Source organism: Rhinoraja longicauda, chromosome 4 (assembly GCF_053455715.1).
Source record: "Rhinoraja longicauda isolate Sanriku21f chromosome 4, sRhiLon1.1, whole genome shotgun sequence".
NCBI classification, from domain to species: Eukaryota; Metazoa; Chordata; class Chondrichthyes; order Rajiformes; family Arhynchobatidae; genus Rhinoraja; species Rhinoraja longicauda.
In genome coordinates, this window is record NC_135956.1 from 19,313,640 (window position 1) to 19,326,335 (window position 12,696).

A 12,696-nucleotide genomic window follows, 5' to 3' on the forward strand; every position below is an offset into this window, starting at 1 on the left:
AAAACACAAAATTGTCCATTACCATGTGCTTTTATTCATTCTAATTTTTCCTTCCAAAAGTTACCTATCAAGTGACAATTTCTATCGTGCCACTGCATAATATACCTCACAGCGGTAGAGACCAGCATTTAATCCTGACCGTGGTGGTGTTTGCACATTTTCCCTGCGACCACATGGGTTGCTCTGGTTTCCTCCCACATCCCACAGACATGCGAGTATGTAGGATTATTGCCCTTTGTAAAATTTCCCCTAGTGTGTTGGGAGTGGATGAGAAAGTGGGCTAATATAAATGTATGAGATGAGGATAGAAGCAAAGTGTGAAGCCAGAGGAAGGAATGTTGGTGGAAGGGGAGGGGGAGGGAAGGAATGTGTGTGTCCTGGTAAGACAGGGAAAAGATGGAGGGAAAAAAAGGGGGTGTGGGGGAGAAAGGAGGGGGTTGGTATATAACAGGGGTGGCCAAACCGCGGCTCGCGAGCTACATGCGGCTCTTTGACCTTTAATATGCGGCTCGTGGAAATATGTTGGCTGAGCTCCTTTTTTTCATCACAGTTAATATAAAAGGTAAATAAGAAAAAATTTCAAGCTTTATAATTATTTACTGGGTATGAATTGAGACCCCATTGGAATAAAACGTAAGTTTAATGTTCATGGTTAGTAAAAATATTTAAGAATTTAAATCCTGATTTTAATGCTAAATCTGAGTGAGGCATTGTTCTTTAGTGCTGGGGAGGGAATGGTGGGAGGCAAAGGGATTAAAGAAATTTCAGGTCAGCAAGGGTTACAGAGGAATGTCAGAAGACTGAGGTCATGGGTAACAAAATGTGTATGTAACAATAAAAACGTATGTGTAAATTTTGTTCATGTCTTGCGGCTCTCAAACATCTGAACTTTATCGTATGTGGCTCTTGCATTAAGCAAGTTTGGCCACCCCTGGTATATAACATGACTGTTACATAATACAGAGTATTTAGCGCTACCAAATGCGGACACATTTCACGACAAAAGAAATAGGAACTTGTGTACCATTTCTGTACCTAAGTCATGATATGCAAGGCATTCTTGATGTAGGATTCAATTGCCATTTTCATCAAATTGCCAATGAGCATGAAACAGACGCAGAAGCCAAGGTGCGGAGTAAACACAACAGAGGCGAGGTGAGCAACAAAATCACAAACTGGGAGAATTGATCTGGGCTGGGGGGGGTGTGAAGGATTGACAGAGATTTGAGATCAGAGGGATGTTAATATCTGGGGATTTGGACATCAAGCAGTCTGATAACCTCATGGTATAAGAATGATGTGTGGTTCCTGTCTGAGCCCTCTACCCTCTGGTGGGAGTGGAAATGTAATGATGCCTGCAGCCCATGGTTGCAGAATTCAAGAAGAGTTTATTGTCACAAGCACAAGTGCGGTGAGGTACAGGTACAATGAAATATCTACATGAGAAATGAAAATGATGGCTTGATGTTTTCTATCATTTCAACTGGGATACAGTGGCACAGCTAGTAGAGCTGCTACCTCACAGCACCAGAGATCCGGGTTCGATCCTGATCTCAGGAGCTGTCCCTGTAGAGTTTGCACTTTCTCCCTGTGACTGCATGGGTTTTCTCCAGGGGCACAGATTTCCTCACAACCCAACATTTGCAGGTTTGTAGCCTCTATAAATTACCTCTAGTGTGTGGATTTGAGTGGATTTGAAAGTGTTAACGTTGAACTAGTATGAACTGGTGATTGATGGTTGGCGTGGACTCGGTGGGCAGAAAAGGTGGTTTCCAAGCTGTGATCGGGTAATCGATGGTCGGCGTGGACTCAGTGGGCCAAAGGGCCAGTTTCAAAGCTGTATCTTTAAACTAAACCAAACTAAAGTGAATATTTAGATTCATGGATGGATATTATTGTAATAATTGGTGATGAGGACTAACTGGATGTACTTTTTTGGCATTACAATAGAAAGGAAAAGATTGGAGAAGAGCTGAAAAGACTTGGGAGCACATTATGCAGCACATGTACTGCTCATGCATGACCAAGGCTTAGTTTGCACTTTATAAATATTTGTCTTTCATGATATTTTGAATTATTTCGCTAAGTTTGTGGAGCAACATGGTTTACTGAGACCAAGGTGAATTTCACTGGGTTTTAGTCTTTGTGTTATTGATATGATTTGTTTAGGTTTAGTACAAAATATAATGCTTGAATCTGGAGTTTAGTTTAGTCTAGAGATGTAATATGGAAACAGGTCCTTCGACCCACCGAGTCCACAACAATCATCGATCACCCGTTCACACCAGTTCTATGTTAGCTCACTTTCTCATCCACTCCCTACACAAAAGGGGCAATTTATAGAAGACAATTAACCTACAAACCCACATGGGATGTGGGAGGAAACCAGAGAAGCTGGAAGAAGCACAAGTGGTGACAGGGAGAACATGCAAACTCCATATAGAGAGCACCCCGAGGTCAGGACCAATCCAGGGTCTCGGATGTTGTGAGGCAGCTGCGCCACTGTGCTGCCACAGTCACCCATCACTTTCACATTGGAAAGAAGTTCCAAACCTTTGGTGGTGAGTGCCTGGAACATACTGTCAGGACTGGTAGTGGAGGCAGATACGATAGTTGCATTTAAGAGGCTTTTGGATAGGCACAAGAATATGCAGGGAATGGACGGATATGGATTATGTGCAGGCAGATAAGAGTTGGTCTTGGCATCATGTTTGGCACAGACGTTGTGGGCCTGTAAGGGCTTGTAACTGTGTGATTACGCTCCAGAAAGTTACTTTCGTATTTTTAGCTACCTCGGTTAATAATAAGCTACGGGAAGAATAAGAAAATAACCTTGACACTTGGTGCAGGTGTTTGGGTCAGTGATTAAAATAAAATTAAGTTGAAAAGAGTGTAGAGAGGATGTACGACAGTGTTGCCAGGACTCGAGGGCCTGAGCTCGGGGAAAGGGTGGGCAGGCCGGGACTTTATTTATTGGAGAGCAGGAGACTGAGGTGATGTTTTAGAGGTGTATAAAATCATGATGGGATAGATAGGGTAAATGCACAAAGTATTTTACCCAGAGAAGCGGAATCCAGAACCAGGGGACATAGGTTTAAAGTGAGAGGATAAAGACCTAATGGGAACCTGAGGGCCAACGTTTACACACAGAGGGTGGTGGGTATATGGAACGAGCTGCCAGAGGAGGTAGTTGAGGCAGGTACTATAACAATGTGCAAGGAAGGAATAACCGGGCTGAAAAACAAGTCTTTGACTTTGTTGGCTGCTCTACCAAGGCAGCGTGACGTGTAGATGGAGACAATGGTGCAAAGTCTGGTCTGTGTGATGGACTGGGTTACATCTACAATATTCTGCAATTTCTTGTGGCCTTGGGCAGAGCTATTCCTGAACCAAGCTATAAAGCAACCTGACAGTATGCATTCTCTGGTGCACCTGTAGAAGTTGATAAGTCACAGGAGACATTCCAAATTTCCCCAGCCTCCTCAGGAAGTAGAGGCATTTGTGTATCTTTTTGGATGTCTTCTTTGACAGATCCACTTCTATGTTATCAATGTATAGCAATCCACAGTGGGAAGGAAGAATAGGGTGCTACAAATTTTTCAATATATCCCTCAGCCTGACCAATCAAACCCCCCCATTTCTCAAACAAGTCAAGAGTCAAGAGTGTTTTACTGTCATGTCCCAGATAGAGCAATGAAATTCTTACGCAGCAGAGTCAGGCCATCCAGTGGTCAGTCTTTGCAATAACAAACTTTGGCCAGTCACTTACAACTTAATAAATGTTGAAGATAGACACAAAAGCTGGAGTAACTCAGCGGGACTGGCAGCATCTCTGGAGAGAAGGGATGGGTGACGTTTCGGGTCGAGACCCTTCTTCCCCATTCCTTCTCTCCAGAGATGCTCCAGAGTTACTCCACCTTTTGTGTCTATCTTCGGTTTAAACCATCATCTGCAGTTCCTTCCTACGCATTTAATAAATGTTGATGTCTATACGCAAAATGTTATGGAAAAAGCTGAAATGACGGTGTGACAAAAATTTGGCAATTGGTACAGTTTTATATACAGGACAAATGCACACATAAAAGTTGTTAAAAAAGGCATAGATTTATGTCCAGCAGCAATGCATTAAAAAAAACAACGGAAGTTCACTGCACAATGCAATATGATAGTCAGAATCACAATGCATCCATCATAAATTTAGTTTAGTTTGGTACATTTACTTTAGAGGTATGGCATGGAAACAGGCCCTTTGGCCCAACAAGGTTACACCGACCATTGATCGCCTGTTGACACTGGTTCTATGTTATCCCAATATCTCATCATCCACTACCTACGCACTAGGGGCAATTTACAGAGGCCAATTACCCACCAACTTCCAGGTTTTTTGGAATTTTGAAGTTAGCCGGAGCACCTGGAGGAAACCCACGCAGTCACCGGGAGATCGTACAACCTCCACACAGACAGCACACGAGGTTAGGATCGAACTCGGGTCTCTGGCGCTGTGAGGTAGCGGCTCCACCAGCTGAGCCACTGTGCTGCCCAAATAATGTGATCATTATCATGTAACATTATCTCCACGTCTGAGGGTAATATATATTGCAAGCCAGATTATCCTGAGTGTTTTTTGCATTTTTCAGAACGGCTGGCTAAATAAAGCCTCCTCTTGTCCGAAAAACAGTGCTGTCTGCTTTGCTGCATATTGTGACTTGGATTTTAAAATGTTCCCGTGAATTTGGTGAGCAAAAATTCAATCACTTTGTCAAACTGCAAAACGTATCATTCCCTGCCAATAAGATAGGCGCATTAATTTGAGTGCAATTTGATGAAATGCTGAAGAAAATTGCAGTTAATATGGTGATACTTCTCCAGCAGGTGGCATTTAAAGGCCTGAGCTAAGCCTAATATCTATAAATAGAAGGTAAAGGGGATTGTGCTAGTGTGCCAGGATTGGGCTGAAGGACACAAGAATCTGATTTTACAGTCTCTTGTGTTCTGATGCAACATGCAGCTGGCCAGACCTCATTCAACTCCAGCAGTTAAGCAATGATTGAGGCTACATTGAATGAGAACTCGTTTACCAGAGATCTGACTGTATATTTAGAAAATCAGATCAAAATCAATCTGTCAAGTTCAGGGGTAGGTTTGTCTCTTATTTTGGGATTCGGTGCTGCTTATGTCTGTTATTACCTGAGCTCAGTTGCAAAGGTAAGAATGTGGTTTACTGAATTTAATCTAGCAGTTTTATGTAAAACCTGCCTGCTGTAATGTCCTAAAAGGCAAAAGATGCTGCTGCAAATCCTTTAATGTTGCTTGTTAGATTTTAAGCTATGTTTGTTACTTTGCCAGGACTCAGGTTGCAGTTAAATCGATCCCTGCATGGGATCAGATTATGTGACTAACTCCCGACTGCAGATATTGGTCTTGTTGCGACAAAATAAACTAGTTTTATTTGAAAATCTCCAATCTCATTTCCACTTCTGCACTGTAAGGATCAGATTGGTCAATCTCCGTAAAGTAGATAGCTGCAGTGTGGTCAATAATACCCACTCAAACTATCCTTTACTCCGGCTATTCCTCGCTCCCATTCACTCTTCTAGCTTGAGTCCAGGGTCGGCATGCTCAATCTCATCTCTTGTCCTCATGCCATCTCTTGTCCTCATAGTAATGATCGATCCTTTGGTCTTAGTCATTTTCCTTCCCTTCGATTATCGGTATCACTTTTAACTGTATTCTCTAAAATTATGACTTGCCTTATATCAATTAAACAAACACCCTTTTCATTTGGTGCAAGTTGTAACTAGATTAACTTCAGGAACTTCCTGCTCTGGGTGCTCAGCAAATGACATGAATTTGGAGTAAAATCTCTTCAGTGATATCTACTCTCAATGAAGATGCAAGGAACTGCAGATGCTGGAATCATGAGCAAAGCACGGAGTGCTGGAGTAAGTCAGGCAACACTTGTAGAGGGATAGATGTGACGTTTCAGAGTGGGACCCTTCTTCAGACTGAATTAGTCTGAAGAAGGATCCCTATCTGAAAGTAGACACAAAAAGCTGGAGTAACTCAGCGGGTCAGACAGCATCTCTTAAGAATAGGAATAGGTGACGTTTTGGGTCGAGAACCTTCTTCAAACCCCGAAACGTTTTAAAGAGGTATTTGCAGTTCCTTCCTATACATCCGGATCTGAAACGTCGCCTATCCATTCTCCCCACAGGTTCTGCTTGACCATCTGAGTTACTCCAGCACTTAATATTTGACTCTGCTCTCGATGAGTTTACAAATGAAAAATAAATGTGCGAGGAGAGATGACCACCATCATAATGTGTTACTAAACTTTTCTGTTTTCACTGCTTGTCCAAGTCCTTCTCAGACACTGCAGAATGTTTTGCGGAAATTCCACCATGTTAATTACTCTTAAAGCTTTCTAAAATATGGGTTACAAGAACTCACATTAAGAGTTGTAGAGGAACAATGCACCGATATTAACGATTTTCATTTAAACTAAATCATTATTTCATTAAAACAGTCAGAATCATCACAGTCAAAATCTTTCCCCCAGGATGGAAAAATCAAATATTGGAGGGCATAGTTTTCAGGTAAGGGGGAGCAAAGTTTATAGAAGTACTAGACCAAGTGGACCCGTTGGGCCCATAACTCATTGGGTTGCCATTGTGATGTTGGGAAAAATCGCACTTATTTCTTTAAAATAAATGCCTTTAAAAAAATATTTTAAAATCTCAATGAAAATCACGATTTTTCCTTAAAATGGTTTATTTTTCTGCATTGGTCTAGCACCCTCCCCTCCCCTCCCCTCCCTCACTCCATCCCCTCAACCCCTCTTTTTCCCCACCCACTCCCCCCTTCCCCTCCCACACCCCAGTCACCCACTCCATCCCCCTTTATCTCCTCCCTCCATTCTTAGGGGCTCTCTGGCGCCGCCGCCATTCTGTTCTGTCCACTACTTCAAAGCTCTCTCTCCCAATCGGGCACTCGTCCCAAACAATCAGTCTCACACTTCTGATCAAATGAACCATGTTGGAGTTCTTCTCAATGTTGCACATGGTATTATCGGTCACTTCGATGGGTATCTTGAATCGAGAATGTGCAGTTCTTCCACCAGGCATCAATGTAGCTGCTCTACCAGAGGATGCTACAGCAAAAACAACATCAACTTGACCTCGAACTTTGGAGAGGATCAAATTGGTGAGAATTGTTTTGCCCATTCCTGTTGGTGTATCAATGAAAAACATTGAAGGAATATTCCTTTCCAAGCAGCTGCACACATGGTCATACACTGCTCTTTGCTCAGCATTCAGCAGAGGCTCCTTCTCTTCAACAAATCACCGTTGTTCAGGTCTATTGAACTGCAGTTCAAACTCAGCAATTCTGGATTGTCACCATGCAGCAGCAGCAGCGGCAGCAGCGGCGGGTTGTTGGCGCCAACAACACGCTGCTGCGCCAAGCTGGAGCAGCGTACAGTGTACAGGTGCTGTAGGTGTGCTTCTTCTTGCGTTTGAGGCAGCAGTAATTATGTAACGCCCTCCAGGCGCTATAGCCAGTGCAGTCGAAAATGACGTGCTGCGCTGTTTGCTGGTCTGCTCCACACACGCAGGTTGCTGATGAACGCAGCCCACAACGATGCATGTTGGCATTGAACCGGCCGACCCCTGTGCGGAGCCGGTTCAGGGCGAACTACTCTTTGCGGGGCATGTCCGAACCGGGTGGGGCTGTGCTGTTCGGTGCCACAGTGCATTGAGGAGGTCGCAATGTCTGTTCCCAGGAGGGGGGGGGAAGAGGAGGGGGTGAAGAGGGGGGTAAAGAGGAGGAAGGGGGGAAGAGGAGGAGGGGGATGGAAGAGGAGGGGAGTGGAAGAGGAGGGGGGAAGAGGAGGGGGGGAGAAAGAGGAGGGGGGAAAGAGGAAGGGGGAAAGAGGAGAGGGGGAAGAGGAGGGGGATAGAGGAGGGGGGGAATGAGGAGGGGGGGAGAAGAGTGGGGAGGGGAGGAGGTTCGGGCGCTGTGTGAATGTGGGAGGGGTTTGGTCGCAGCTGGTCCGCTTGGTCTAATTAGTCTGACCTTTAACTGCTCGGCGGTGGCTCCGGGACTGAGCAGTGAAGGAGATGCCCGTGGCTGAGAGCGGCAGCAGCAGCGGTGATGCTGAGCGGGAGCAGAATGCTCGTCGGCGACGGCAGTGATGGAGACGACCGGGGTTTAGAGTGGCAGCAGGAGCAGCGGCGGCCATGATGGAGCCGCCCTGGGTTTATAGCGGCAGCGGGAGCAGCGACGTTGGTGTGATGGCTCAGCGGAGCTGGAGAGCGGAGCGGCGGCCATGATGGCGACGCCCGGGGTTTAAAGCAGGAAGGAGAAGCAGCGGCGGGAAGGAGAAGCAGTGAAGGAGATGCCCGTGGTTTGGAGTGGCGGCAGCAGTGATGGCGGGGGCTCCGGGGCAGAGCGGTGGCCATGATGGAGACTCCCGGGGTTTGGAACGGCAGCAGCGATGATGGTGGGGCAGGGCAGGGACTCCGGGGCGGAGCGGCGGTCATGATGGAGACTCCCGGGGTTTGGAACGGCGGCGGTGACGCTCCCCCCACTTGGGCCGCGGAACCAAGCGGGCGTCTGGCGGGAAGTGGGAGCTGAACGAAAATGATGACCCTCCCTCCAACTGCGCACACGCAGTCACCCGTCGGCCATCTTACATAAGTGTGGCCATCCTACGTGAGGACTGGCCCCAACTGCACATGCTGAAGACCTTCAGGAAATGGGTTAGAAAGGAAAATTGTAAACTTTTAAATCCTCTCTAGCTTTACAAATATAGTTTCAATTTGAATGAGAGTGGTTTTAATATATGGCCAGGATAATGGTGAGTATGGTGGTGCAAAAATTGTAGCGATATATGGTGTACCGTTTTGGCTGTGCGAGCGACAAAAGTTATGCTGCAAACATACACACGGACACAGAGTCAGACAGACAGACAGACAGACAGACAGACAGACAGACAGACAGACAGACAGATAGACAGATAGATAGATAGATAGATAGATAGATAGATAGATAGATAGATAGATAGATAGATAGATAGATAGATAGATAGATAGATAGATAGATAGATAGATAGCCCCATCCCCGAACTCTACCTCCGCTACATCGACGACTGCATTGGTGCTACCTCTTGCACCCATGCAGAACTCACTGACTTTATACACTTCACCTCCAATTTCCATCCTGCCCTTAAATATACCTGGACTATCTCTGACATCTCCCTCCCGTTTCTGGACCTCACCATCTCCATCACAGGAGAAAAACTAGTGACGGACATTTATTACAAGCCCACCGACTCGCACAGCTATCTGGACTACACTTCTTCCCACCCGGTCCCCTGCAAAAAGTCTATCCCCTACTCCCAATTCCTCCGTCTACGCCGCATCTGCGCCCGGGATGAGGTGTTTCAGACTAGGGCTTCCGAGATGTCCTCGTTTTTCAGAAAACGGGGCTTCCCCTCCTCCATTATAGATGAGGCTCTCACTAGGGTCTCTTCTACATCCCGCAGCTCCGCTCTTGCTCCCCATCCCCCCACTCGCAACAAGGACAGGATCCCCCTCGTTCTCACCTTCCACCCCACCAGCCAGCGGATCCAACATATCATCCACCAACATTTCCGTCACCTACAACAGGACCCCACCACTGGCCATATCTTCCCATCCCCTCCCCTCTCTGCATTCCGCAGAGACCGTTCCCTCCGCAACTCCCTGGTCCACTCGTCCCTTCCTACCCAAACCACCCTAACCCCGGGCACTTTCCCTTGCAACCGCACGAGATGCAACACCTGTCCCTTTACCTCCCCCCTCAACTCCATCAAAGGACCCAAACATTCTTTCCAGGTGAGACAGAGGTTCACCTGCACCTCCTCCAACCTCATCTATTGCATCCGCTGCTCTAGATGTCAACTTATCTATATCGGCGAAACCAAGCGCAGGCTCGGCGATCGCTTCGCTGAACACCTGCGCTCGGTCCGCATTAACGCAACTGATCTCCCGGTGGCCCAGCACTTTAACTCCCCCTCCCATTCCCAGTCTGACCTCTCTGTCATGGGCCTCCTCCAGTGCCATAGTGAGGCCCGCCGGAAATTGGAGGAGCAGCACCTCATATTTCGCCTGGGCAGTTTGCGGCCCGGTGGTATGAACGTCGACTTCTCCAACTTCAGATAGCTCCTCTGTCCCTCCCTTCCCCTCCTCCTTCCCAGATCTCCCTCTATCTTCCTGTCTCCACCTATATCCTTCCTTTGTCCCACCCCCGACATCAGTCTGAAGAAGGGTCTCGACCCGAAACGTCACCCATTCCTTCTCTCCCGAGATGCTGCCTGACCTGCTGAGTTACTCCAGCATTTTGTGAATAAATCGATTTGTACCAGCATCTGCAGTTATTTTCTTATAGATAGATAGATAGATAGATAGATAGATAGATAGATAGATAGATAGATAGATAGATAGATAGATAGATAGATAGATAGATAGATAGATAGATAGATAGATAGATAGATAGATAGATAGATAGATAGATGCAGGGCAACTTTGTTACACAGAGAATGGTGAGTGCTTGGAATGCGCTGCAAGAACTCCTGAGCAATGTCAAAAAAGAGAGCATGAGTTTCAAGTGCAACAATAAGTACTTTTGAAATCCTTTCATTAGCTGAACATCCTCAATTCTTTTCATCACATCCATCTATCTCTCCGCTATGAAAACCTCCACTGTCTACCTCCCTAACCTGAAGAATCACAGGCATAGGGAGAGATGCAGCTGAGAACAAGCTTTTAAACTCACCCATTTGGAACATATATAACCTTGCACGCATAGTTCACAATTTGCTGACTCTTCACTTTAACGGCTGGAAAATCACGCTGAAATTGCACAATTTTGTCCTCCAGGTGATTGCCTTGCACTGTCAGCATTCATTTGGTAAATTTATCTTTTGGAATTCACTGGCTGAATTAGTAAACATATATAGCTTTACCTTTTACGTTTTAAGCGATTTTGTTTAACTCGTATCTATAGCAGAATTTATTGAACCTATTTGAGTGGGTCTTGGAAATGAAATCCTTTAAAAAAAACCAGATAGCAAGCTGCAATAATAAGAATGTAAAAAATGGTAGATACTTAACATAAGAGAAATGGTGGTACAGCATTCTTGCATTTAGTCAACACGGAACAATATACTGCATTCAGTGCTGCAAAGAAACTGAAGTTACTGTTCTGAGACAAAAACAGTTGGGGAGAGAAAGAGCAGTCAGATTGTAACAGAAAATTATAAATGCCCAAGAAGCAAATTCTACTTTAGAAACAAGCAACTGCAGTTGCTGGTTTACACAAAAGGACACAAAGTGCTGGAGTAACTTAGTGGGTCAGGCAGCATCTCTGGAGAACATGGGATAGGTGATGCTTTGGATCGAGACCCTTCTTCAGACTCTCATACGCTGAGATTTGTTTTTTGCTATTATGTCCAATTAATACGATTCTTACTGCACTGCGTACATTTCAAACAAAATCTCTTCTACTCAATTTAAAATATGTGTTTCCAGTAAACATTTTAACAGTTCAGTTCAATTTAGTTTATTGTTAAGTGTACCAAGGTACACTAAAATGCTATTGTTGAGTGCTAACCAGTCAGCAGAAAGACTGACTGATTACATGATTACATTTGATCCATTTACACTGTATAAATACATGGTAAGGGAATAACGTTTAGTGCAAGGTAAAGCCAGCAAGGTCTGATCAAGGATAGTCCGAGGGTCACCAAAGAGGTAGATAGTAGTTCAGGACTGCTTTCTGGTTATGGTAGGATGATTCAGTTGTCTGATAACAGCTGGGAAGAAGAAACTGTACCTGAATCTGGAGGTGTGCGTTTTCACACTTCTATACCTTTTGCCTGATGGGAGAGGGGAGAAGAGGGAGTGGCAGGGTCGTTTTTACAGCATTATGAGCCCCCGGGCAAAGCAGTGTACTGGGGCCCCCACCGTTACTCTCCCCCACCCCCCTTTCCCTACCAGCCCCCCCCCCCCCCCCCCCCCCCCCCCGTCGTGCCGGCGAAAAGCACTTACCGAAAAGCACTTAGCGATGGACTTAGGGTGCTACATTGTTGCGAAAAGCACTTACAGATCGCTGTGAGAAGCACTTAGTGACCGAAAATGTTGCGAAAAAAGCACTTATTGAACCTACATTTTTAAAGTAGTATTTATTTATTGCAAGTCACTTAACATACACAGATCAGCATGGGGCCCCTATGCTCGTGGGGCCCCGGGCAAGTGCCCATCAGGCCCATGCGTTAAGACGGCCCTGGGGAGTGGCCAGGGTGTGACTCATCCTTGATTATGCTGCTGGCCTTACCGAAGTAGCATGAGTTATAAATAGAGTCAATAAAAGGGAGGTTGGTTTGTGTGATGGTCTAGGCTGCGTCCACAATTCTCTGTAATTTCTTGCGGTCTTGGATGGATCTGTTCCCAAACCAAGCTGTGATGCATCCCGATAAAATGCTTTATATGGTGTATCTGAGGAAGTTGGTGAGAGTTGGAGGGGACATGCCAAACTTCCTAAGATCTCTAAGGAAGTAGAGGCGTTGGTGTGCTCTCACAATAATTCAGCATGGGATTTTACCAATCAAATATTAATATGACGTCATTCTACCAGTGTAAGAAATAGAACAACTGT

At 45.6% G+C, this 12,696-nt stretch overlaps 1 protein-coding gene across 7 annotated transcripts in view; it reads left to right on the forward strand.

The window, feature by feature from the left end:
* Positions 1 to 4,952: 4,952 nt before the first annotated feature.
* The window catches only part of abhd3 (abhydrolase domain containing 3, phospholipase), a 44,833-nt gene continuing 37,089 nt past the window's right edge, over positions 4,953 to 12,696 (forward strand). For 2 of the 7 annotated variants that reach the window (XM_078397292.1, XM_078397298.1), the window contains exon 1: positions 4,953 to 5,205. In XM_078397292.1, the coding sequence (XP_078253418.1) occupies positions 5,044 to 5,205 (162 nt within the window). In that variant the 5' untranslated portion in view covers positions 4,953 to 5,043. Of the gene's footprint in view, positions 5,206 to 6,526; positions 6,597 to 12,696 lie in introns of those variants that run through there. The other 5 variants (XM_078397297.1, XM_078397296.1, XM_078397293.1 and 2 more) reach the window with 5 other exon arrangements.